The sequence below is a fragment of the Zonotrichia leucophrys genome, chromosome Z (genome assembly GCF_028769735.1).
Source record: "Zonotrichia leucophrys gambelii isolate GWCS_2022_RI chromosome Z, RI_Zleu_2.0, whole genome shotgun sequence".
In the NCBI taxonomy this organism is placed as follows: Eukaryota; Metazoa; Chordata; class Aves; order Passeriformes; family Passerellidae; genus Zonotrichia; species Zonotrichia leucophrys.
In genome coordinates, this window is record NC_088200.1 from 71433200 (window position 1) to 71459730 (window position 26531).

Sequence of the window (26531 nt, forward strand, 5' to 3'; positions counted from 1 at the left end):
AATTTGTTACGTTTCTTCTTGGTGTTTCTTCCTTCCCTGCTACCAACCCTGGCAGAGAGGACAGCCTTGAATGTTCCCCTGAGTCCAAAAGTTTTGCCAGCTGGAGTTTAAATTACTGGCAGAGCCTTCCAAGCTGAACAAGTCTAAGATTAAGAACAGATCAAAAAAAGAAAAAAAAAAAAAGAAAGAAAGAAAGGACAAAAAGTGGTGCTCTGAGTTACAGAATGAGCAAGAACCCTCTGATCATGGCACTGATCCAGCACCTGCTCATTCACACTTTTCCAGAAGCAGTGGTGCACAGGGCATGTGGGATTTTGTTCATAAATAATGAGACTTTTGGTAGCAGAATTCAAAATCTGACAGTGCAGCTGTAAGAATTTCTCTGTAACTCCAGGTGCATACTCCCACTCACCTACACTCTGTTCTGACGTCAAAATCAAAAGCCAAATATAATGAGAAAAATATGAAAATTTAAGTGCAGGATCTGTTCCTGCTTACAAAGCATGTGCCATATCAGAGAAAACCAACAGAATTCTTTAAAAATACCCAGAAATTTGAAAACTATCAGGCTGTGTTATTTGCAAGAAAGACTTATAATGAAAAGTTTTGCATCCTCTTCACACCACTGCCCAAGGTCTTTTCTTCCAGCTAACAAAACAGCAGAGGCAGCAGCTCTTTTAGCTCTGTGAACACAAACATTCTTAAGTAAAACCACTTGCTATTTCATAACTTCTCAAGTCAGATGGTTGAAGGGGGAAAGATATGTTATCTCCTGGTTTCCCCATATGCAAGTGTAGTTCTGTGAACGAATTATAACCTGCCAATTTATCCACAAAAGAACAATAGCAAAAAGCATTTCTCTTTCCACATTATTTATTATGAAACTGCCAAAGAGGACAACAACAACAAAAAAAAAAAACCAGCAAGCCTCTTTAGTCAGCTCTTCCTAATTAAATCTGTAACCCAGCACCAAATAAAAGCAATAATCTTTGCTTTGTGACCACGAAAAAACAATTGAAGAAGAAAAAGGGCCAAGATTGTCACTTGGGTAAGAACTGAGAGCAGAATTCTTGGTGCTCTGCTCTCCCCACCTGGTGTGGAAGGGGGGAAATCACCCCTGTGTGCCATGGGTGATACCCAGACCCCACAGCAATGGAACAAAGGTGACAAAGAGCAAAATCAATTCATTTGTTCTGCACTTGAACGCTTATAGGGGTGGACCTTCCACTTCTTCACATTGTGGTTCCTCATCCTCTCCTTGTTAGCTGACCTACCCAGTGACCTGAGGCAATGAAAGGAAACTGCCTCCAGCTGTGTCTTCTTGTCTTTCCTCTCTCTCTCTGGCCACAATGTTTGCACTCAGAGGCTGTTCTTAGAGCGCCCAGTTTTGAATCACTCAGGCAAATGCAAGTTCACTTGCTCAGGCCAAAGAAGCATCTCCTCCCCAGCACTTCATGGTGCTCCAAACAGCTGCTCCTCATACATCAGTCAGGCTGATAAATCTCTGCTCCTACCTCACGCAACATTTAAAAGGTTAAGCTGCACCCAGGAACCAAACCCTTCCCCTCCTTCTCAAGGTGAGACACTGCTGAGATGAACAGCACAGGCTGGTTTGGAGTGGATTGAGGTCTTCTTGCAGCTTTCAGCATGGTCTAACTGAGCTCGCAAAGCCCTGAGGAAGAGTGGGGTGAGGAAGCTGCAGGGGGCTGTCGGTGTGCTCCTCACCATGCAGGGAGAGGCAGGGATTTACTACAGCCACACCTGGGCTGAGAAATTACCAGGGATCTCTGCAGCTGTGGGGGACTTGACATACACCATATCTGAGAGAAGAACATAAATCTACTTTCCTAGGAAGATAATAAAAGGCTGGAGAATGGTTGTTTGGGGGTAATCTCTTTGCACTGCTTTATCTTCACAGAGAGGCAGCCTGAGCACAGGCTGTGCTCAGTGCCCTGACCTTGGGATCCTCACCTGCCCAAAGGCATTTCCCCATTCTGATACTGGACTCTGAAATGCTGGAGCACACTGGATTTATTATGCCCAGCACTGTGCTTCCTCAGATATAAATTCCATTTTGAGGGGTTTTTTTTCCCCCTTCAGATTGTCAGTTCTGCTCCTTGTGCTTCGCCACACCCGATGTCTTCATCATTCCGCGTCGGTTCCCAAACTGATCAGAAATCCACAGATCTCCCGTGACACAGCCCCTGACATCAGGCTGGAACTAATTCCCTCATCCAGGAAATAGCTGGGACACGCAGCTACCGACGGTTGCTGTGGAGAAGGACAGAGCTGCCCGGCTATTCAAGGTTTTCCAAGCTAAGTCACATGCAGCAGAAGGGGAAGACAGCGTTCCTCCTGCCAGCTCCTGAGCTGTGCCCAGCAGCCTTTATCCTTTTTCCTGCTGCAGGACAAGAGGAGCACTGTGGATGCTTCCTGAGCCTGCCATGGTGGTGCTGCAGGACCCCTCAAAGCCCTGTGGAGGTGATAATTTCCTATATTTCTCCTACAGAACAGATTTTGAGCTTTAGATGGATGAAGCATCAAAGCAAGAGGGCCTCAGCCCCGACTTGGACCCACTCTTGATGGGGCTGGATGGGAACAATCAAAGAAGCGTGGACTCTCCATTCCTGAGGAACACGCATGGCAACGCCAGCCCAGAACTGGAATTTTCCAATCTCCTGCTAAAACAGAGCCGCGATGCCAAACCCAAGTGGTGTAACAAAAGGGAAGCAATAAAGGTGCATGAAACAAAGTCAAAATGAGAGAGGAAAATGGGAAAGAGAATGGGCAAATCCAGAGCAAAACGGTCAACACGTGTTTTGAGTCAAAGTGAAAAATGTTTTGCTGAAAGATTCGCCAAAACCAATACAGGTCTATGAAAGAATTCAGCTTTAATAAATCAGTGTTTCTCAGCAAAAAGGGGATTTGTGTTTCAAAAAATCCAACCACCTCTGTGTACAGAGCTCATCAAGTTCAGCTTTGTTGCAGGCATGTGAGTTAAAAACCTGAATGCATTTTGATTAGTGCATTTCTGGAGTGCAGTTTGTTCAATGGGTGCTTTGGGATAAAAAGGTCCATCCAAAGTCAGCTGAAGTCTGTGACAAGATTTCTTGAATTAGCCCTGGAGAGACTGGGAGGCTGAAGTACAGGATTAAGTAAATCCCCTATACTCTCTGAAAGAATTAATTATTAAATATGTATCTCTTAAAAAGATACATTTTAAACTATTGAAATTATATTAATCATTTTCTTAATGAGGAAATATTTTCATCTCTTAGAAATTAGCATAAGTGCTCAGCAACAGCTGTTCTTTTTTTTTTTTTTAATTTAAACCTGTTAATATAAGTCCTGTATGTTAACACTTGAAAAATTTTCCCTCTGATGATGCCCTCCAAGGAACTGCAAGTACTTAATCATGTGTCTAACCTGAAACCTTTTCAGGCCCCATCAGATACATGATTAGGTATCTCTCAGAGAGAAAAAAAATAAAAAGAAAAGAAAAAAAAGAAAGAAAAGGTCTGGCAAAAGCCTTGGAGGTATGAAATGAAACACACAGATAATGTTTCAGAAACTTAGACCCATGTGGTTTTTGAAGAGTGAAAAGCACTTGTGATCAAAGGGGAGAAAGTTTCAGGGGTTTTTAACAAGGCTTTTAGATTTTAAATCATGTATTATTAGTCTGGGCCACTCTTATTTTCATAAAGTCAAGACATTTCATACAATGTAATTTTGTACCCATAACACTGCTGAAGTTAAAATCCTGAACTTAACTGTACTTTAAAAGTTGTCCAGGTTGGCTGCTCTACTGAAACTAGTGAATATAATTTTAAAATTGAATTTACTGCCTGTGTTTTTCATGTATTTCAATAAATACGATTCGTCTTTAAAGGCAAAAAAAATGCTCAAAATACAGATTGAGGTTTCTTAAGACCGCAAATTAAAATTAACATTTTGAGACTTTCCAGCAGAGAGACTCCTAATCACAAAACAGGAGTGAGGAGCCTGAGCAGGATGAAGGAGATATCTCCTTTCTCAAATGCCCGATTTGTCTTGGTGAAGACAAGAACAGCTTGAATAAGCACAGAGGTGCTGTGGTGTGGCTGCGCGTCCAGGTGAGGAGGGAGAGGTGTGAGACACGCAGTGAGAGCTGAGCAGGGGTTTCACGCAGAGCCCAGATGCTGGGCAGGACAGTTTTGCTGTCAGGCGCTGTGGGAATCACTGTGCGAGACCTTAATGCCATGCCCAAAGCAGGCAGAACTCGAGGACAAGAGATTTTGTGGTGGACTGAAACTTCGAAACTGAGATAATGGGAAATTTCGGAAGAAACTTCCAGACAAAGGATGATTTAAAACAAAGGGCTTCAATTCAAGCCTTCTGCTCTCATGCAGAGCCTGTTTTGTTTTTTTCTTTTTTTTTAATCCTCTCCCTTTTTCTGCCCCAAAAAAGAGACTGGCTCCAAGGCCCCAGTGGGAGAGAGTGACTCACTCTAAAGCCACTGCACCAGGCAGCTGCTGGAGATGTGGAGGACCAAGATGCTGGGCAGGGAGGCTCATTACTCACCACTTGCATAAATCTTTTAGCAAAAGCACTGAGGAGTCACAGCTGGTTCCTGCGAGAATCCCAAGCACCTTCTGAGAGGGAGAGAGAGCTTTCAGTAACTTCTGAAATTTGTGGCACCCTGAAGGAGGGTAGTGCATGACACCCCTGCATTTCTCCACACAAAGGCAGATGCGTCTGGCAAAACCTGAGTCCTCTAACCAGCAGTGTTCAATTAATTCTGATATTCCATTGTTTGTAATTAAAAGTGTTGGAGAGCTCTTCAGCCTCTACCAAATTGTTTTGGTTCTGTTTAGTCTTATTTTCTCTTGTAAAAAGTTTGATAGTCCTGAACTGTCTATTCCTGGGTTGCAAAGTGATGAAATATTTATTCTCTATATACCAAGGGCAAGACTTCTCAGGAAAAGCCTTTATACAAAAGGCAACAACCCAATATCTATCAAGGTCACTTTTGGAACAAATGGTATGTTACCACCAACTTTGCTAACTAAAACTTCTGGAAAGAACATTGTAAAGGCGCATCTTGCTTGAAAGCGGTGAAATTCACAAAAACAAACAGCAGGTTGGAATTTGTCCTAACTAAAGACTAGATTACGGGCAAAATGTTCGGTTCTTACCCCAGTCTTTTAGAGGGACTTATGAAATACACCCTCATTAAAGTCTTTTTTATCCACAACACTTTAAACAGGTCATAAACAATTTGGAGTAGGAACAGAAGGAGTGATATGACAAAATGCTGCTCTGCAGATTAGAGCACAGACTCCTGAACTTAAGTCCTTTTTCCTGTAACCAGTTCCATTAGGACTATTTCCACATGCAAAGTTTTGGAACATCATACCCACAAACTATAAAGGAAAATTAAAACAACAAACCAACAGTGTCTGAGAACAGCCAGACCATAATGTTGCAGCAGATGTCGGGATTTGTTCTCAAAGAGTAAGATTTGCTCATAAATGGGTCTTCAGTGCCTGAGCTGGAAAGATCTGCAGCTGCAGTAAGTTCATTATCCACAAAAATGGGGACAGTACAAACTGCACATTTCAAGTAGTTCTGAGTTACAGTCACTGGACTGAGTCCAAAAAACCTAAATATTCACAGTTAATGACTAAGTTCTGAACTTTTAACTCAACACAATGTTAATGTCAGTCATGCTATTTGCAACAAGGAACTTCCTTGGACAGAGAGGCCTGCAGGGAAATAGTTGAGCTGTCCAAACCCCCCTGTGCTGAGGCTGCAAGTCTCAGGAAAGCAGGATATTCAGCTGGGGAGCAGGTGAACCTTTTGGGACAACAGGAACCCATTCAAGGAGAGGCTGCACCATAACAGAGCCAGGTGGCTGGCACTGAAGATAGATGAGGTACAGGACAATATCTGACCCCAAAAGAAAGCTGACAGGTGTGGAGGACATCTGGTTTAGATTGGTGAAGTCTACCATGTGAATGTGGCAAGAGCTCAAAGTGCCTGTGAAAATACCTGGAGGGAAACAAGCAGCAGCAAGAAAGGCACTTTAGACCACCCACCGGCCCATGAAACACTGAGTAAGAAAGAGAAAGAAAGTGATGGGACAATATGCCTGGGATCCAGAGACAGGCCCCAAATTACCGGCATTGAGAGACCTGAAAGTGGCCAGCCTTGTTTGCAGCCTGTGAACAGCTTCTCCTGCTGCTATCCTTGGAGAGAGAATATCCATTGTTCACCTTTAGGACATTTATCACGGAGCCACAGAATAGATGTGGTTGGAAAGGACCTCTGGAGATCACCTAGTCCAGCCTCCCAAGGCAGATTCATCTGGAGGAGGTGACATGGCCAGGTGATCTTTGAATGTCTGCCTGGTGTCCATGGACAAGATGCGAAGATACCAAGGTGTGCTCGGGCACCAAAATGTGAAGCACGCACAGACTCACAGTCAAAACACTGCTCAGGCTGAAATCTTACCTTAAAACTCTGCCCATCTTCACCTGCCAATGTTACTTTAAGACATTGACAACAACATTTTAGTTCCTGAAAACCCGCGCGCGCCGCAGGAACCGACGCAAAACGCGCGACCGAGGAACCGCTTTCTGGCGGCGAGCATGCTGCAAACCACCACCCAGAAAATAAAAAATAATAAATGCTTACGTTCATAGCAGTAGGCATCAAACTTGCTATCAGGGTAAGGGAAGCCTGTCTGGTTCTCATAGCGATACAGGGTTCTCACCCCAAGCAAACCGCCGCCGCACTGGGGCCGCGCCACCGAGGCCGGGTAGCGGACGCTGCCGTCCGCCAGCCAGCCGTAGTCACACTGGTCAAAGCCATTCCTCCAGGCCACGTAGAGGTTCCCCACGGAAGCCAGGACACCTCCTCGCTCCTCACACAGCTCCCTGGCTTCCTCGAAGGTGAACTTCTGGGGGGCTGAGACGTGGACCACTTCATCTGTGGGAGGAAACATTAGAGAAAAAAGGTAACGAAGGCTGAGGAGCACGTTCCGCCATCGATCAACTGCGGAGTCCTTCAAGGTTGGGGATCTTTTCCCAAAATGCGAGTATTTTTTTTCCTTAAAGAGAAAAATAATCAGATGGCTGTAAACCAAATGTTCCAGGCCTGGATTTGAAAGTTAAACTGCCACAAAGCATGAGCACTTATAAGCAAACTTTATGCCATGAAGTACACTGTGGCTGGACACTGAGTCCCTTCCTTGGTCTCTAGCAGAGGTAACAGCAGCCCTGAGGCTCCACTGTGACCCCTGTTAGAGTAGAATTTGCAGCTCAATTGAGTAAATTAAATCCAGTCCATCAGAATTTACTTTTTCCATAAAGCAAATCTTCTACTTCTGCAAGCCTCCTATCTGACCCTCTTAGGCATTGCTAGAATCTCACCTCAAACACTCAAAAAACAGGAAATATTCTTCACTGACTGCCCTAGAGCAGTTTCTAATGTTGGATTTCCATCGGTTTTCCTCTTGTCCCATTTGGAAACAAAGGTGAGGAAACGCACAAGACGTGTTGCATGCACAAAGCCCCCTTTGTGTGGAGAAGCTGAATTAGTCTACAATGTTGATAGCATAGTTCAGCTTCCAAAGAATAACAGTTTGTAAGCAATAGCCATCCAGTTGAACACTAAAACAAAGCAAATAGCACATCTAATATTTTGCTTCCAAGGTAAACCACCATTGTGCAGTTGTCTTGGTTGCCTCATTCACACAAACACTCTAAAGAAAAGTAAAGCCTCTCATGTTCATGTCCTGAGAATGAAGCAGTAAAATGACCCTTTTCCAGTTTTTGCTTAGACTTCAGATGAAACCAGAAAGACCTAAAATGAGATGCTTGTGCACAAAAATCAAAGTATTTGTTGCAAGACAGCGATGCCCTCCCTGAGCCCCAGCAGGCCAGGACACAACAGCCACTGCTGTGGAAAACACTGCTTTTCCACACCAGCCAGTCTGTCCTACCCTTGCACAGGTCTGAAGGGAACACAGAAAAATGCAGACAGAAACTACATCACCCCGAGCAGCTTCATTCACATCAATATTACACTTGTTAGGGGCCTGAAAGGAATGCAAGTGTGAAAGGAGGCAAGGTGCCAGCTTTCTTTTTCCTCCTAGGTAGAGGCTCTGATTTGTTATTACAGCTGTAGCACCAATCCCATAGTGTAACTTGCTTTATGCACATTGTGTGCAGCTCCCAGCTTGGAGGCAGAGGGACAGATAAGGGAAGCAAAGAGCCATTTGTCCTCAGAATGGCTCATTCAGCTCTTCAGACCACACAGAAAATGAGTATTTTGTGTTTCACATCCTTCTGCATCTGCCTGCCAGCTCTGCTGCCATGTCCAGCGCAGAGTGATGGGTGCAGCGATGCCACAGTCCTGTCCCAAAAGCAGCACCATGAAACAGGGGAGCAAAGAAAGGCCTCTCCAGAGCAGCCCTCTCTGCTCTGAGGATTGCTCACTGATTCTCTGACAGCAGCCATGGTGTATATGAAAATTAATAGCTAAAATGAAATTTAATTGTAATTATTCAGCAGATATCAGTCCAGCTAGACAAGTGAGAAAAGTGAAGAAGAACAATGAATTTCCATGACTTCTGTTAACAAAAAAATAATTGCAGACAATCCCACAACATTTCCTGTGAGATAAACTATAAAATATACAGGAAAATGGGTAAAGAGTGCAAGATTACTAGAAAAGCAATTTCTCCATCAGGTGATTTGGATCACTGGCTCCAAATGGAGCTTGTACACCCCATCATTAAAGTTAGTGCTATTTATTCATCTGGGCTGTCATCTGCACTCAGATAAGGCAGATAAAGTTAGTGAGGGGTTAAATCTTGGTGTAAGATTTCCAAATGGCTCTTCTTTAAGAGAGGTCACTCTGCAGAGAACTGACTTACCCAAGCTGCACTTTCTAGGCAGAAGTCTGCCTCAAATTTGCCTTGGGGTGTGCCTGTGCCTGCAACAGTGACAATCCTGCACACTTAAAATATGCGTGTCATACCTTTCTCTGCACTGAATATATTCTACCGACCCCACATGGGTTTATTTTGTTCATCTGTTAAAATCAGCTGCTGTCAAAAAAACACCGTCTTTGTCAAGGATTGTTTTACAAAAAAATCAAATCAACGCAATTTTTAAAAAAAGGGAAAAAACCCCTGCACATATTCAAAGAAAAACACATCTTAACCAAAACAATCCAATAGAGAAATCCAATGTATTTGACACCTAATTGGTATATTCAAGAATTTGTGACAATAACCTCACAAAGAAGGCAAAAAGGCAGCAGGGCAATAGGCAAAATTCCATCATATACGAAATAAATGTGCATTTATTTCAGGAATGCTAGTGATAAGATAAAGGGCAAAGATGTTAAAGCATGTAATCTTGCAATTGCTCTAGTTAGAGAGCATTTTTCTATGATTCCACAATTCTTATTTCTGAAAAAATCAAGTAATGGGCAAAAGTCATATTGCAAACAGCAGTAAATTACTCTAGGAGCTATGACCCCTCAATTTGTCTCTCCAGTTTGAAATAGATTCTTTGTGATTAAATGTGCACTTAACCTGCTTAATTGTTGGGATGAAATGTGGAAAACAAAGAAAGAGCTTAATAAAGGCCTTGCTTGATTTGTGAATCCAGAAACACATGAAAGTTTGTTCTGCTTCTGCAAGCTTCTCAAACCACCTTATTAAAAAAAATTAAAATATGTGAGTTTCCCTGGGGTTTCTTGATCTCCTTCACTTCTAGCATGTGGCTGAAACATCCTGACTCCTTCAAAGTATCAAAGAGACAAGGACTCAAGCCTTGCAAAGCATCTTCTTCTAAAAAGCAAGAAAAGTAATTCTGAGGTTAAAGAAATGTATTTAATCCATGCAGTCTCTACAATTTATTCCTGTTTTTGGAAACACAACAGCTTCCATATTTAACAGCAGGACAGATCCCACCACACTCTTACAGTGTTTTTATTAAGATGACTGGAAGCCCCTCAATTTCCCAGCCAAAACCCTGAAAATAAGGAAATTAAAAGGGAAAACTCATCTGCTCGATAAACAAATGACATAGCCACCAACACCAGGCAGGGAAAATTCAATTCTGTGTGTGTTAAACAGCCACGTGTGTTGTTTTTATAGCTGGAGCACACCCTGAGTAACTCAGCAATACTCTGCAGGCAAAGCCCAGGGCTTAGGCCAGCAGATGAAGAAAAACTGGTTCAGCAGTACCACGGGGTGGGGTGGAGAACGTGACAGTGTTTAGGCTGCAGACAATAATGTAATGTGTGTTATTGCTGGCTCCTGCTCCAAACCCAGCCTCAGGCTGATGGAGCAGCCTCAGCGGTCACTGCACTCCAAGAATCCCCAGGATTTTCCTCTCACATGTGTTTGTTTTGCTTGGTCAAAAGAGATACCTGATGAAAGTCAGGCTTTTTCCATCTCTTTACAAAACATTGGGGCAGATGAAGAAGTCAGATTTTTCTCTTGAAGACAAAAGCTCATTCACCTGCAATTCCTGAGTAAAACATTTAAGTTCTACAAGAATCAGTTCTAAAAATCTTATCAGTTGATTTAACAGCAAGTTTCATTGCTTTGAATCACTTTCTCTCCTCAGGAGATGTCTGGGTGAGCTGGGCACACTGGTAGATGTGAACGTCATGAATCACACAACTTAAAAGAAAGGTGGGAAGAAGGGCAGGCTAGAACCAAAGCCACCTTTGTTGACTGGGGTAGTGGTGATGGGTTGATGGCTGGACTTAATGATCTCAAAATTCTTCTTAGCCAGCCTTAATGATTCTGTGATTATTACTGTCCCATTTGGAATTTGGTGCTCATGAGCTTTACCTTGTGGTCAGGTGCTCAGATTCTACAGCCTTCACAGCCATCCAAAGCCAGGCATTAGAAAATGCAGAGGGATATTGATTATATGAAAAGTCAGTCATTCCCATAGGAGGAAATGCTCAACTCTCACAATTAAAAAAACCAAAAAAAACAAACCAACAAAACGAAAAAAACCCAAAACTCAAAAAAACCCTCAAAAAATCCCCAAAAAACAAAAACAAACCAAGAGAAAAACTTTCCAGTGCTTTTACATTTTAGCTCCTTTGTGATAGTTTTGTTTGAGAAGAAACACTACCTCCCACTAAGAATTTGAGAGATACTTTTTCTTTTTCTTTTTTTTTTTTTAGCATAATGTGCCTGTGGTGAACTCCAGACCTATTCATTTATTCGTTTGTTTCTGAGAGTTGGAACTCACCAAGCAGAGATGTCCTTTGGGAGTGTTAGAGCTCCTGGATTCTGCGACTAAAGCTGGGTAGAGACAAAAGCTGGCTAAGAGTGACAAAATGCCATCTTTCCTGATGTTTTATAGAGCATTCTAAGGGCATTTTCTCACCTGCCCCTATAACCTGTGGTTACTGCTCCTCACCTGGACACATCCAGCAGGTCAAATCCCAGGCAGTCATGAGGCACTGCCATCACAGCTTTCTTTTCCTCAAAAACGTGGAATCTGTTCAAAACCTCATTCCTAGGACATGGTTAAGTGTGCAAAGAAGCAGGAATACCATGACCACTTTGAGGACTAAAGCATTTACCCTTGTGCTTTGAGGACCAAGAACTTCCTCATCCCCCTCCTCTCTCTCTCTGCTGCTCAGGGCTGGTTCTCTGACACACCAGAGGAATAAAGAGGTGTCCTTAACAAAGTCACTAATTACCAAAACCACTCTGCAGGGCTGGAAAACCACAAACATCAAAGCAGCTTGGTTCAGTTTTAAAGCAGGAGGCTGGACAAGATGAAGAAGTCTTTTTCTCTTGCACGTCAGAACAAGTCAGTTGATTCCTTTTGATGCACAAGCAGCAATGATTTAACTAAACTTTCCTGAATGTCTTGAGTCTATTCTGTGCAGACCCATTGGCTGAACAGGAATCCTCTTGAGAACTTAACCCTGCATGAGGGGTTAAGGTGGATAAGGTGGATAAGAATGGAAAAGATGATAATTCTACCACACGCCCTGAACCAGAGAAAAAACCTAAGTTTTCACTGTGTCCCAGTTTTGAAAATTAATCAAGTTGCTCCAGAACCAGAATAGACCCCAAAGAAGATCTTTAGCTGCCCAAAACACAGAAGAAACTTCTCACCTGAGGCCACATTTTAGACTATGATTCCTTTAATGATGACTATCACTCTCACAGAAATTTCCATGACAACAGCAAAACCGCATGAGAGTAGGTGGAAAGTATTCAAAGGACATCTGGTTTTGGTTTTTATCCTTCTTCCCCGCTCTCCCTGTGGGGGGGAGGTGGTGCATGGAAGGAGGGCTGCACAACCTTCCCCATGGACACCCCAACAATAACTCTGCACGTGAGGGAGGCCTGTCAGGCACACATGGGCCCTGATTGCTCTGGCCAGCAGACAGTCCTGATGGGGTGGCTTGTGCTCTGGCTCTGCACAAGCTCACCCCACCAGTGGGCCTTGGTGGCGGCTCTCTCTCCATCTCTGACACCAAATAACCACACTCTGCTTGTCTGAAGAGCTCAAACTCTTCCCCACCCAACACTCATCTCCATCCAAGGGATCACACCACAGGAGACACCCCTTCAGCTGGTAAAGAATCCCCACTCAAACCTTTGCAGCTCAATCACTTTAAAATATTCACTCATAAATCACTCCCTGCAGTTAAAAGTACCCTAAAGGCTTCTGCTAGTGCTTGGTACACTGAAATGAGTGATGAAATATGAGGAATGTAAAACAGCTTGTAATAAAACACCATGCCTGGTACCTTTTTAATGATACTTTGACTCCAGGTTCTCATTTTTATCTCCAGGAGCTCAGAAATTTTCATTCCTTCCCACAGTTATTCTTCTGACTGTCGCAGCAAAACTCATACTATTTAAATTAGAATTGTGCAGTCTTTAATCACTCTGGCTTTCCTCAGAACAAGGAAATGGCAAGAGTTAGCCTAGATAACTGTTTTCAATTTAAGCTAATAGTTTGTGATTTAAGGAGAAATCCATGTCTCTGGCTAACTTCCTGATTCCACACAGCCAAAAAGGAATAAAATCGAGATGGAGTTGCTCCTACAAATCCTCACTGCAAATACCCAAATTAGTACTGCAAATTCAATGCACATTTATTTTAAAATGTATTGCAAGAATTCCCACCACCATTTATGGCCTTCTGGGGTAACAGACCAACAGCAGCCAACAGACCAATAAGTGTTCAGTGACTTCCATGGTGAGACCCTCGTTATAGCCCCAATTTTGATATCATTAGTCAGGCTTGTGCCATGAATAGTCATTCCACTGACACAGACCCTCCAAATAAGGACCTCTTTAGTGCAAGCAAGTCTAATAGACTTGGCATTGAATCATGGCAGGGTACACAGATATGAGCTTTAAAACTCACATGGAAAAAGTTGTATTTAAGTGCCATGGATTCATTTTGCTATGAATTAAGTTAAGGTCACACCTTGGAGGATCAGCCTTTGGAGAACAGGGCCATCAGAAATCTGGCACAATTTTAGCTCTCGACCTGTAAGTTTCCTAACAATACAGCAATCTAGTTTAATTCCACTTTCCAATAACTCCACCGACATTCTAAATTTCCATTTTCTGTGGGTGAGTTGTTATGAAGTATAAACTCACAGATGCTGTCTATCCCCTAACATGTGCCTGTTTCTCCTCATGCAAACATAATAATTTAACTCCTCTGCATGTCAGCGGAACCTACCTACACTGTTTCTATGCCCTGTACCCATAAACTCCTCCTGGAGCTCATAGAAGTTGTCACACTCCTGATCATTTTAAAACTTCTGAGAGAATGAGAAAATAATAAAATCTCTCTCACATGCACACAAAAACCAACAAACAAGACAACCAACCAACCAACCAACCAACAACACCCAAATTGAAATAAAACAAACAAAACAAACAAAAAAAAACCTCAAAAGCAACAAAAGGGAAAAGTGTCTTTGACTAACTATTTTAACAATCTGGCATCAAACTTCAATACAATGAATGCAATATATGAACCAAATCTCTACAATAATGTGTTCTAGCTTATGTATTTGTTAAAATCTGGATGTTTTCACATAAAAGCAGATCATGCCACCACAGCCCAGCTGCACAACAGTGGGACAGAAGTGTAGATGCATCCAGAGAGGGAAACCAGGTCATACATCTTGGCAAATGCAATTTTATAACAAAGAACCAATTAATGTCCATGAGAAATTGAGGACCTGTGAATTATCATCCATGAGGAACTGCACAGTCACTGCAGCCTCCTAGAGCCACACATTGGTCTGGTTCCGGGTTGTTCCAAGCACAGACCATCAGCCTCAGTGAAAAATGCTTCAGTTTTGACTCAAGCTTTATTTTTGAAAGTTTAGTGATAAATTTTGACCCTGAGAAACTGATGGCTCACATGCAGCCAGGACAATCTGCTCTGTATTAGTTACCCTTCTCTGTTCTTGAAGAGGGAAAAGCGCAAGAGATTGTTCTTCGCCCAGGAATTATACAGGTTACGTTTTTGGCTAAACCTTCTTTTTTGTGAGCTAGGAAAGACACAAACTGAATTTAAAAGTATTGATTTAGAGGAGACTCAGAATCCAATCCCATCAAGGACTGATGGAGGCTCAAATGTCATGAATTGTAGATGCTCACAGGTGCTGCTCACTGGCAGATGTAAACGGGGCCTAACTAAAATTAAGACAATGAAAAGCACTAACCAAATTCTGTCACTTAATTTTCAAGTTCAAGTTACAAATTCTCAAGTATATATGTTTTCTGAAGGGTTTGCAATACCTGTGCTGCTTGTATTGCATAAATATCCAAGTGGTCTAGGACAGATCTTCAGCTACTAAAAATGCTTACTGATTTCAGTAACTAAAATCTCTCCAAGTCACCAGCAGGAGAAAAATTTGCATGACCTAAGCTATATATTATCTAAAACAGATTACAAACAAACATTGAGCACTTGCACTTTGCAATTGCTTTTTAAAAATATAGGTACACCTACAAAGGCAGGCTTGCTCAGAGCCAGGGCTAATTTATTGTTCTGCTGACTTTAAGAGCACTAAATTAAAAGTGTAACAGTCAAAGACCATCCCTGAGGATGTTTAGTTACAAATTATCAGGGTTTTTAAATAGGAGCTGTGGAACTGGCATGGAATAAAAACCTGCCAAACAGACAGCATTGTGACACAGTCAGGCCACTGTAGTAAGTGGAAAATATAATTTATTCCTGGTTGTGAAGTACCTCTGTAATAATTTCACTAAACTATGCTCAGAAACTACAAAATTTTTTCATGTTTTTTTATTTCTGAACCCGAGATGACCCATTATTAGAAAGATACTATCAAACATAGATGGCAATTCAATATCTGTCTAATTTTATGCCATGGACATATAAAAGGACTTAATCACATACTTTATGAACTGCAATACAGTTAGCACATGTATTACATCTATCTTTGTATATACTTATATATAGCATGCATAGTTTCTCAAACATTAAATGCATTTCTTTGAAAATATTTTTACATAACATTCAAAAAATAAGACACTTCAACAACAAGTTTTGTGAGATCTACTGCACTAACTATAGGCAGCTTGAACCCTGACTGCCTCTCTGTAGACTCCACACTGGCCTTTAATTAGGATCTGCAGGACCACAAACTGTAGGTTCTCTCCATTTGGCAGCTCCCTTCATATCCAGAGCAGCCAAAACCTATTTTAAATGGAATTTTCTCCCTCTCTGCTCTCCCACGTTAGGCTCCCCAGTCACTTTTTAAGCCTTGCAGAGCACTTCCAGGCTTTGCAGACCCATCTCACCTTCCATGTGCTCCACGTAGCAATACACATCATAAGTCTCGTTAGGGAAGCGGCGCCCGTAGGTCCTGACTCCTTTCTTTCCCATCTTATCTCCAAAGCAGCCAACTCTTGGATGTCTAATTGGATACCTGGAAATGCAGAAAATTTATCGTTATGACCCCTTAGGATTTCAGCTTTTATATTTTTCAAATCCTGTACTGCTTTAGGGTGCAGCTCTGAGCTCCATATAGAGAGTGAATTAGTGTCCTCACATTTTGGTCAGACAACACAATCCCTCTGGGCCTGAAACTCAAGGACAGCCTCAGGCCCTGAAAGTATAAACAGCATAAAAAGTATAAACAAAAGTATAAAGTGGGCTGGGGGGGGTGAGAAAATTGGGAGTAACTTACTTCATTACCTGAAGTTGTAATTGGAGGATTAACCCCTCATATGCAAATGGACCAAACTTACAATTGTGTGATAAACTTGTGACCATTGTCCATCTTGGGTGCAGCCTCTGGGAGGCTTCTGACTGTCCAAGATGCACCTTTTGAAGGCCTTTAATAAGTATCCACTTTATTTTCTTGATCTTATCCAGCCTCTGTCCCAGGCAGCCACTCCAAGGCACCAATAGTGGCGAAACAACAGTTTAGGTCTGCAGAGGCCAGGCACACAAATTTTGGGTAAAAACGTGGAGGGGCATTTTGAAAGCCTCACCTGACAGTCTGGTCAGACACCCATCCAGCATCACACTGCTCAAAACCATCCTCATAGGCTGCTTTCAGCTGCTCTGGGCTGGCCATGACAGCACCATTGTCCCGGCAGGTCTGGTGGGCCTGGGTGAAATTCAGGGTGTACCTGCTCGTGGCAGCCCGGTAGTGAAACACAACACCTGGAAGGCAAACAAAAACACATCAGAGGCACATTTTGGGATGTTTCCACAACCATCACCACTCTGTAAAGCAAAAACCCCCTGTTAGTAGCACATTTTGGCTTGAATCTGCAGCCATCACTGCTCTGTAACCCAAAAACCCCCTGTAAGTGGCAAATTTTGGGTTGTTTCAACAACCATCACCATTCTGCAACCCAAACCCCCCGAAAGTGGCACATTTGGGGTTGTTTCTGCAGCCATCACTGCTCTTTAACCCAAAAAACACAATCAGTGGCACATTTTGGGTTGTTTCCACAGCCATTACTCTGTAACCAAAACTCCCTATCAATGGCACATTTTGGGCTGTTTCTGCAGCCGTCACCACTCTGTAACCCAAAAACTCTATCAGTGGCACATTTTATGCAGCCATCACCACTTGTGATGTTGTGATGGTTGTTTCTGCAGCCATCACCACTCTGTTACCTCACCTAGGTGTTGTCAAAATGCTGAAAACAGGTGGGCAAAATGAAAAATAGTACAAAAATGTGAGATATCACGGTATAAATTCTGTTCCCCCTCTAGTGGCTGCTACCAGTAATGACAAAATACCCCCAAAAAAGTGCTTTTTTAAAGCACATTTTCTAATCAGTGATGGGCCTGGTGTCTGTTTCTACTCATCAAAGATCACTACAAATACATCATTTATCACTACATGGATTTTGGTCATTTTTCCATAGCCATATTTTGCTGCACACACCACAGATGGTACAAACAAAACAAAGCATGATTTTTTGGGGGTTTTTTCTGGTTCTGAAAAGGACCTTGACAATTTCAGCAGCTTCTGGAGCACGTCAGACCTTTGGAGAGGGAGGCCTGGTGTGAAGATGGTTTTGTTTAAAGCAGGATCTGTCTAGAAGCCACATTCTGTTTTCTACACACAGACAATTCCCAGAATGTTGATTCTGACAACAGCTGGAACAAACCATAAAGGGCACTGAAGTGGCAGAAAGCAGCCATCCCACCTTACAAAATCATTTCCCCCTATTACCACTGTCTTTTACAGTTTAGCATCAAAGGCCTGTCTCTTGCAATACCTAATTGCACTCTAAAATCCTCAAAAGTGCTTCAACACCATAAAACAACCAGAGAATGGAAACAAAACAAAACAAAACAAGCCCCTACACCATTGAGTGTTCCTTTTCTCTGATGGTTTTTCTGGAGTACTTCATGATGAGGAAACAGCATAATGTAATAGAGTTTGGGAAAATAGTAATATTGTAGCAATAACTAATTTTACAACAAGTCTTTGCTGTTAGAGCATTGTCGAAAGATAAAGAAAATCTAGCTCACAAGCAAATAGAAATACAGGTCACTTAGCAAATTGTTGATGCAAGAATTTCCAACTTATTTAGAAATCTTTTTCTCAGGCAGACAAATTCAGTAAAGTCTTGCCAGCCATCAAAAATCTGCATATGGCCAAGAAGCAGAGAACTCACATTTTTCTTCTTGTCATGATTCACTAAGAAATTAATACAGAAGATATTATCTGAAAACTACTCAGCCATCAGACATCACTTTTTATCAAAGCCACTTGCAGAGGAACGGGAAATAAGACAGGAAAGGCTGGGAACCCCTGTATTTCATCATTTAATAGGGAGTCACACACCAGCTGCAGCCACTAACTGGAAGCTTGCAGACCACCAGTATCCCTATAAAATGCCTTTCACAACTGACAAAACCCATCACAAACAGCTTCTTCCAAGCAACAGTGCAATTTCAGCTTCAGATGGATCCAAGTGTTGTTTGGCAACAGTGACAAGTGAAGAATACACCCCGGAAAAGTGCGTTTTGGCTGCGTTTGTATCATTACATTAAACTTTCCAGGTGCCTGAAATTCAGCCATTAGGGGTGTTAAATTGTTAGGTTATTTCACTGCATTATTTGGCTCGGGCCCCACAACACCGTTCCAAACAATTTCTGGGCAGGTTTCAAGAGCAAGCAGAGAACAGGGACAGCTTCCAAAGGGCATCTTCATCCTGTGCTGGGAGCCAAAGGAATGCTTCAGTGGGGATGGGGGACACCCTGCTCCCCACAGCCCCACACCCCAGAGCACACAGTTAGCCAACACCAGCATTTAAAACTGAAAATCACCAAAATATCATCTGATTATTAATATTTTTTAGCATGTGGTATGCATAAAAATATGTAATATATTCAGAATTTAGTAGCAGTGATTGAAACTGTGAGCAGAACACCTGCTGGTATAAATGAGGATTGCTGTAGTAGTAGCACAGTAGTAAATAAAAATAGGATTTCAGGCAGCCCGCTGGCTGTTGTGGATCTAGAATTTAAAAATGGACAACTTTTACAGAGCTCCCAACAGAAGCAGATAAAATATTTATCCTGTTTCACTGTGAACCCATAATAATAGTCAAAAGCTGTGCATCTGGCTACTCTATTTGTTATTTTTGAACATATACAAGCATTTTAAAACATTCTTTTTTATAACATTTGTGTTTATGTAATAAAGCGTGTTTGATTAGGAGGCAGAAATATCCAATTACATGAAGCAATTTGTTAATTCAGTTTGTTGTTTTAATCCTAATTAAAATGTATTTTGTGTGAATTTGCATTAATTGTCTCTTTTCTATAATTTTTTTTTTTTTCAAAAATTGTTAAAGGGATAGTCTATGACTTCAAACTGGGCACAAGAGTTTCTGCTTCTCAGTGCAGCCACCAAAAGGTTTGTTACCTTAGAGTGGATGGCAACATATTTCTGTAAAGCTGTATTTTTTTAAGCTTCCTGCTACTTAAACATACCAGTGTATTTTCCACAACCAGCTGTTTCACCTCTCATTCCTTCCATTTTTTTCCCCACGTTGGAAGCACCACTGCCCTTCCTACCCTCGGCGTGACACCTGAAGGAGGCAGGACTAAAGAGTTAAAAATCCCAGCCAATTTAAAGTGGATTTCGCCGAGGCAAAGAAGAGCCTTTGGTCATTTGTAAATCCTGGAAAGGAACTCGGGGAATGCTTTGTTCTCCTCGCCCTGATCCACAAGGTAAACTTCACCTATTCTCAGAGCTGGAGGCTCCTCCGTTTCCAGCGAGGAGCTAATGGACATGAAAGAGCCTCCGAGATGAATGGGAAGGAGGACTCGCTATGCATAAGCCTGTGCAACAGCTGCAATAATTAGAAGACCCCTGGGGCTAAGAAGATTAAAGTGCAGGACTTTCATTGTTTCAGTTAGACAGAGAGAGGGGGGAAAACCCATTGTCCCGGTCTTTGCACTTTAAAACATTTGTAAAGGATTTTTTTTTCTCTCCCCCCCCTTTGTCTATTTCCTCCCCGAAAGAAAAGGCAAGAAAGGAGTTGTCCTTGGAACAAATAAAGCAACTGGAAAACAGACTACAGCGGTATAATGTTGTCACTGAACATCTGGCAAACAAAGTCGGTGTAATTACAGGAAGGAGTAGCAGCAAGAAGGAGCACTCATAGGAAAGCAATTTGTAGCATCCAAAATTCACTTCTGTCAGAGCAAGGGTGAACGTCTTTTCGTCGTTGATCTCATGTCTTAGTGCAGAAAATAAAAATGTGAGGCATTTCATTTTTAAGGAGCAAGGGTTTCCATGGGTAAGAGCCTGGTTCCGTGGTTACACCCCTTTGGGCTGCTGCTTTATTCTGTATCATGCATCAAAACCCTGTAGAACTGCAGGGGAAGCTGGTTTATTAGCTTCTGGTATGGCTAATAAATTATAGTTCACTTTCACTAGCGAGCTCACGCTGCTGCCTCACGCAGTGTTGGATGTGGCAGCTTCTGAGCCTCAGCGGCTGCCTCACACAGCAAATACCTAAAGGGAAGAGATTGTGATGGCAGCGCTTGTTATCCTGTTAATTTTTGTCTCCAGCCCTTGGGCACTGTGGTGCAGACCCCTGAAATAACCCCAGGCCCAGTGCCAGAGCTACCACACAGCTCAGATCACAGTTCAGATCCTCCCTGGGCTTGATGCTGAAGGCAATTTATATGACAAATACACCCCAAAACTATGGGTTACAGGGCTGAGCACTGCATGAAAGGAAGGAATAGGACAGCATTTTCAGTTCTGTGCATGAATAATCCGTTTGTCTCTCTCTCTAGGCTCTGCACCCATCCTCTGATGCCTGTCTTGAGCTTCGGCAAGTGAGAAGGAGGCTAGCCTTTCCAAAGGCCTCAGGGAGCTCAGGGTGGGAGGGAAAGTGCCTTCCCCAGCCCTGCCAGGGCTCTCCAGGGACAGGCACCAGCTCACAGGCGCTCCCTGGGCAGGATGTTTGTGCCCATCCTCACCGCACACAGGTGAGGGGACACAGGGACTCCTCTGAACAGCTCCAGGTAATGAGAGGAGGGATCAGGGCTGAGCTTCACCTGTGGTTTTTGTCCTTTATGTCTCTCCCACCACAGCTCCAGCATCCAGAACCACCCCAGCCTGTCCACCAAACGCCCAAACTCTCCAAGGGAAAAGCAGCAGCTTGGCCAGGACATTTCCTTCCCTCTTCCTGGCACACATTGCATGTAGACCCTGGGTCTTTACCACCCAGAAAATAAATTTCCCTCTGCCGTCCTTTGGTGGTCCATACCAACTGTGCTCTTCCCTTGCCAGGAAAATCCCTCGGGATCCATTAGGCAGGAGTAAAAAACGAGGTGGAAAATGCAGCAGCCCGTGATAATTTACACGGAAGTGCAACATCAAGAGGTGGTAAGGTTTCAAGACAGGTGAGTCCAAAAGATTAGGTAAAAGCACCTCTTCAAATGCCTACTTAAGAGATAAAGAAGGGGATTTCTGCTGCAGAGAGAATAGATCAATTAGGTTGTCAGCACACAATCTCTGAGTGGCAGCGTTCCCACATCGGAAACAACTTTCATTTATTATCATTATAATGCTTGCAGGAAAGACAAGTTTGCATAAAAATGAAAATGTGAATTACCATCTACTGCTGCCTCCCTAAGTCTTGTTTCTTTCCATTAAAAAGATCAGTATCTTAAGCCTGAGATTGTCTTTACAGGCATTAAAAAGAAAATACACCCAAAGAAAGAAAAAGAAGTCTTTCAGATTTGCAGCAGAATCAAACAGAAACTGAGAAAATGAGGCCCATGAAAAGAGTGAATTCCCAAAATATCAGTTAGAAAAGAATAAAGTGCTCTCACTTTTGGCAGAAAAATATTCACTGAGGAGCTATAACAAAAGAGTAAGTAAACTAGAAGGATCCTGTTTTCTACTTTGATCCCTTTAAATCCAATTATCTCCCAGGAGAAGAACAAAAAATCAGCTCAAATGAGTGGTTTGTTCTGACTTCTTAATATTGAATACGTTGGGTGATACATGTTCTTCTTAATTGCCCAATATCCCAGCACAAAACAAGTGTTTCACCAAATATTCAGAAATGTTCCAGAATGAAAAGTACTGTGTCACTTCATTTCTAGGTCAGATTTTTACAAGGTAGCTCAAATGTATTTTATAAAAGTGGACGTCATTACAAGTAGAGAGAAGGAATAAATGTGACACAGAAAGGTACTGCAATACTTTTCATAAAATCCTTCCTGGAACTCAACTCACCCAAGGTAGCTTTGCCTAAAGGTTACAAGCTGAGTCTAAAGGAGTCTTCTATAAATCTCCCTAACTGGTGACCAGGGATATTTAATGCAGAGAACTTACCTCACCCAGGAATATCCAAAAGCTGAGAGGCCAAGGACTCCCAGTGTGAGGCAGTTTGATTTCTGGGCTTAGAAACAGCAAGAAAGGTTAGAAGAAAAGCACAACACGCCACAGAGAGATGAAATTACAGAATCTTACAAAGAGTTGCTCCTGAGACAAAGGGAAAATTTTGGAGGAACATGCACAGAAGGCAGAGAAGAAAACACGTGGAGGTGAAAATGAGTATGAATGACTTGTTCTACATATCCAGGACTGGATTTGGGTGATCCTAGTGGGTCCTTTCCAGCTCAAAATATTCTAAGATTCTTCATTGCTCTCCTTGTGAGAAGCTGAAGCATCTAACACTGCCATGCTGTCAGATCCACTTTGGACACAAAATATCCCTGTCTGGGAGGTCAGTGTAATAATAGCAGCAACCAGGGTGTCAGGAAAGCATTCTCCATGATTAATGACAGGAAAGGGGGTATCCAGTGTGAGCAAAGTGCCCCTCCACTGATCCTGCAGAGCTGCCTGCCCCAAGCACAGCCCTGCAGGCCTTAATAATGAGTAAGGCAGGCACCTGGCTGCCCCAAACTTCCTGCCTGGGCTAAAATTAAGTGTTTCCCTCCTCCTTCTTACAGCCTCACCAAGTGCAAAACGCTAAAGAGTAACCCTGACCTCAGGGGTGAAGTGTGGAGAGCACCTGGCCCCTGAGGGTGGGTGTTCTCTGCTGGGCTTGGGCACAAGGCTCAGCACGTAACGGGGAGATTTGCAATGCCAAAGGAAAAGTGGATCAAGTAACCCAAGGTGTCATCCTTCTCCTGCACCTTGCTGTGACTTTCCCAGAGCCCCAGGGCTGTGCACAGCAGAACACAACTGCTCACACCCTTAGAATTAAATTCTAATTTACCAATGAAAATTCACGCCAATTCACGTCTTCTGCTTTAAGATGAGACATCTAAACAGATTCTCAGATCAAAATATTTGATTTCTGTTTGATGCACACACAGCCAAGAAGTGCTCAGCAGACAAAAGATGACATGTGAGCTCACAGTGTCTTGATGATGTCTCCAAGACAGAATCATGAAATGGTTGGGGATGGAAGGGACCTTAAAGATCATCTATTTCCAAATATAAGCAGCTATTGATACCCCAGTAGCTGACATCATTAATTCCTATAATCAAGGCAAAGGAAAGTCACAAAATTACATCAATTTCCAAGATCCTGTCATTGTTCAGAAAACTCTCATCTGTCAAAAAATGATCTAGCAGAAATATGCACTGCAGAGACAAAGTGTGATGAAATGTGTCTTCCTTGTGAAGGATAACTAAAATAAGCAGCTGTGGTTAAATGGTGGCTTAACCAGGAGCTCACCCATGGATAATGAAAATCTACAGACATTCAAAAAACAAATGGGAAAAACCAAAGCCAAATTTGTTCAGGATAGAATACCCCAAGTCTCTGTGTGGGTAATTCCATGGCTGAGAGGTCTCTGACAGCAACAGGTAAGTGTTTAAGTTTGCCCTTTGATATCAGCTGCTTTGTTTGGAATAGGACTCTGGGACAGCCAGATCTTTTGTCTGAACAGTTTGTTGCTAATAATATATGAGTCTGACTTCAGAAGTTCATTTGGCATCTAAAACAGCAAATTAACTGGATATTTACACAAGAGTTATCAAATTTGTCTGTTGTGATAGCTAAACAGAAAAAAAAAATAAAAATAGGTTCACAGTTACAGCTTTTGTACAGTCTTGGGTTTGAGACCCAGCCAAAAGAAATAATTAGGCATTAGAAGTTCTACTTCCAATGACTAATATTCACTATTCAGCTTAAACTGGGAAAATCTGTATGCTACTGAAAAAATTATCCTTCCTCAGAAATCCCACGTTTTGTTCACAATACATTCCATCACTGGTAAAATACATTAATTTGATGCACAGTGTGTTCAATAGCAGTTTTGTATTCCCAGCGCACCTAAAGGAGAGAAATGGCAATTACAGTAATTTTATCCAAGTTATCTTTCCCAGCCATCTATTACACTATAAAGGTTAATTTGAAAAACAAGCTGGCCAGCTGTCTAATCTTATCTTCCTGGCTTCATTGATGCTGCATTATGCTTTCTGTTTGAAAGCTTAAAATTAGAGAGTGTCTATAAAACAAAAAGAGACCCCGAAAATACCAAGAAAAAACTCTTAAATTGGTTTAAAAATACCCAAAGGATCAGAAAAAAAAAAACCCCAAACCATAAATTCATCATAATGGCAAAAGTGAAATTACACCTGCTTCAGTAGAACTCTTCCAAAAAGTTTTGGCCTACTTAATTTGAGCATAAAATGAGCAGAATAAAAAAACTGGTGATAATTTTACCAGAGCTTCAGCAGCCCCAGCTCCACCCAGGAGAGCTGACCAAAGCACAGTGCTGAACCAGGCTGTTCCGCAGCTCTGGAATTAGCTCAGTTAACAAGGAAATACCTCCCTGCACCCCAGTCAGGACAGGATGAACAAAGGGGGAGAACAATCTCCTCAAAAGGTGCCACTTTGAGGTGCAGGTCCAAAGAGAAACAGCAGAAATAATTTGTGTTCGGGACTAAATTTTTTTTTTTTTGCTTAATGATAAAAGCTGAAATCATAGGAAATCATAAAGAATAGAGCAGAAGATTTGAGCAGCAACATTCACACAAAGTTCTTCTGAGTCCAATAAATGCCATTTGTTTACATAATGGAGAAAACTGAGAATGGATGGCACAAATGACGGTCTAGCAAACCAATTTTCCACTTGGATCAAGACTTAGCTTTTTTCCTCTTCTGAAAATCTGACATTAAAGCACTCATGGAAAAGAACAGTTGCAGAAAGAAAATGGAGCCTGTGAAGTTTTCATTGAGGTAAAATCATAAATCTAATCAGTTCAACACTTTGCAGTGTTTTTGCAGGAGCAGCAACTACAAAAGCTGCAGTATCACCATAAATCATCTGATATTTTATTGTCATAAACATCTGCAGCTCCTGGATATAGATATGTAGTCAAGGGAACACTTGAAAAGGGGTAAGGAATGCCAGGTTCACTCATTATGAAAAGTAATGTTCAAACCAGGATTTCTTTTGCTTTTGTCATTAGGACCTAACAGTTTATGAAGTTATGCAGACATTAATGGCTACACTGATTTACTGTATTTCCAAATTAAGGCCACACCTTCAAATCCTTTCGTTGAATCAACGCCAACAGACTGTTCACATTAGGTTAGGCAGATTGGAAGAACAATACAGTGTTAAGCTCACCAAAAAACCCTTAGCCAAAGCCATGATTTCCAGCAGCAGATATTAATGTTTGCTTTGGGATTCATTCACCTGAGTAAATACTGAACTTCCAAAGAACACCGAGCTCCAAATGGGCATGCGAGGCAGGGCCCCAAGCAAGATCCATCCACACAGCTCAGTGCTGCTCTGAGCACAGGCAGACACCTGGGTCCAGAACGTGCCCGTGCATGGCACAGGGCCCAGGTTAATGCCCTGCCTTTCAGCACAGCCCGTTAGGCCAGGCTCAGTGCCAGCCTGACGGGCTCTGGAGCAGTCTCTGTGCCGTGCTCCACCAGCGGGTTCCGAGGGGAGAAACACCCACACATCACACGCAGCACTGGCCACTCCCTCTTTGGTTTTGCTGAAACCCACGGAGCACATTACAGAGGGGCTGGGACAAGCCCTGGGGTGCTGTGACACCAGCCCTGGGGTGCCCAGGTGGCCACAGGGCAGGGACTGTTCTGTGAGAGCACATCAGATCCCAGGAGCCACCCACAACAACAAATTGAGGGGCTGGAGTGTGGCCAGAGAAGGGCATGGAGCCCCAGGAGAGGCTGAGGGAGCCGGGCAGGGGCTCAGCCTGGAGCAAAGGAGGCTCGGGGGCCCTTGTGGCTCTGCACAGCTCCTGCCAGGAGGGCACAGCCGGGGGGGAACGGGGACAGGAGCAGAGGGAACGGCCTCAGGCTGGGCCAGGGCAGCTCAGGGTGGGCATCAGGAAATGGTGAACTTCACTGAAAGGGTGGTCAGACATTGAAATACACTTGCAGAGAAGTGGGGGTGTCATCATCCCTGGGAGAGTTCCAAAAATGCCAAAATGTGGCATTTGGGGACCTGGGTGAGTAGTGAACATGGCAGTGCTGGGTTAAAGCTTGG

At 42.7% G+C, this 26531-nt stretch overlaps 1 protein-coding gene across 5 annotated transcripts in view; it reads right to left on the minus strand.

Annotated features, from left to right (window-relative positions):
- Positions 1 to 26531, minus strand: part of VCAN (versican) — a 99852-nt gene that overhangs the window by 58689 nt on the left and 14632 nt on the right. For all 5 annotated transcript variants that reach the window (XM_064735292.1, XM_064735293.1, XM_064735291.1 and 2 more), the window contains 3 exons: positions 16541 to 16715; positions 15845 to 15972; positions 6676 to 6969 (listed from right to left, as the gene is read on the minus strand). In XM_064735292.1, the coding sequence (XP_064591362.1) occupies positions 6676 to 6969; positions 15845 to 15972; positions 16541 to 16715 (597 nt within the window). The remainder of the gene's footprint in view (positions 1 to 6675; positions 6970 to 15844; positions 15973 to 16540; positions 16716 to 26531) is intronic.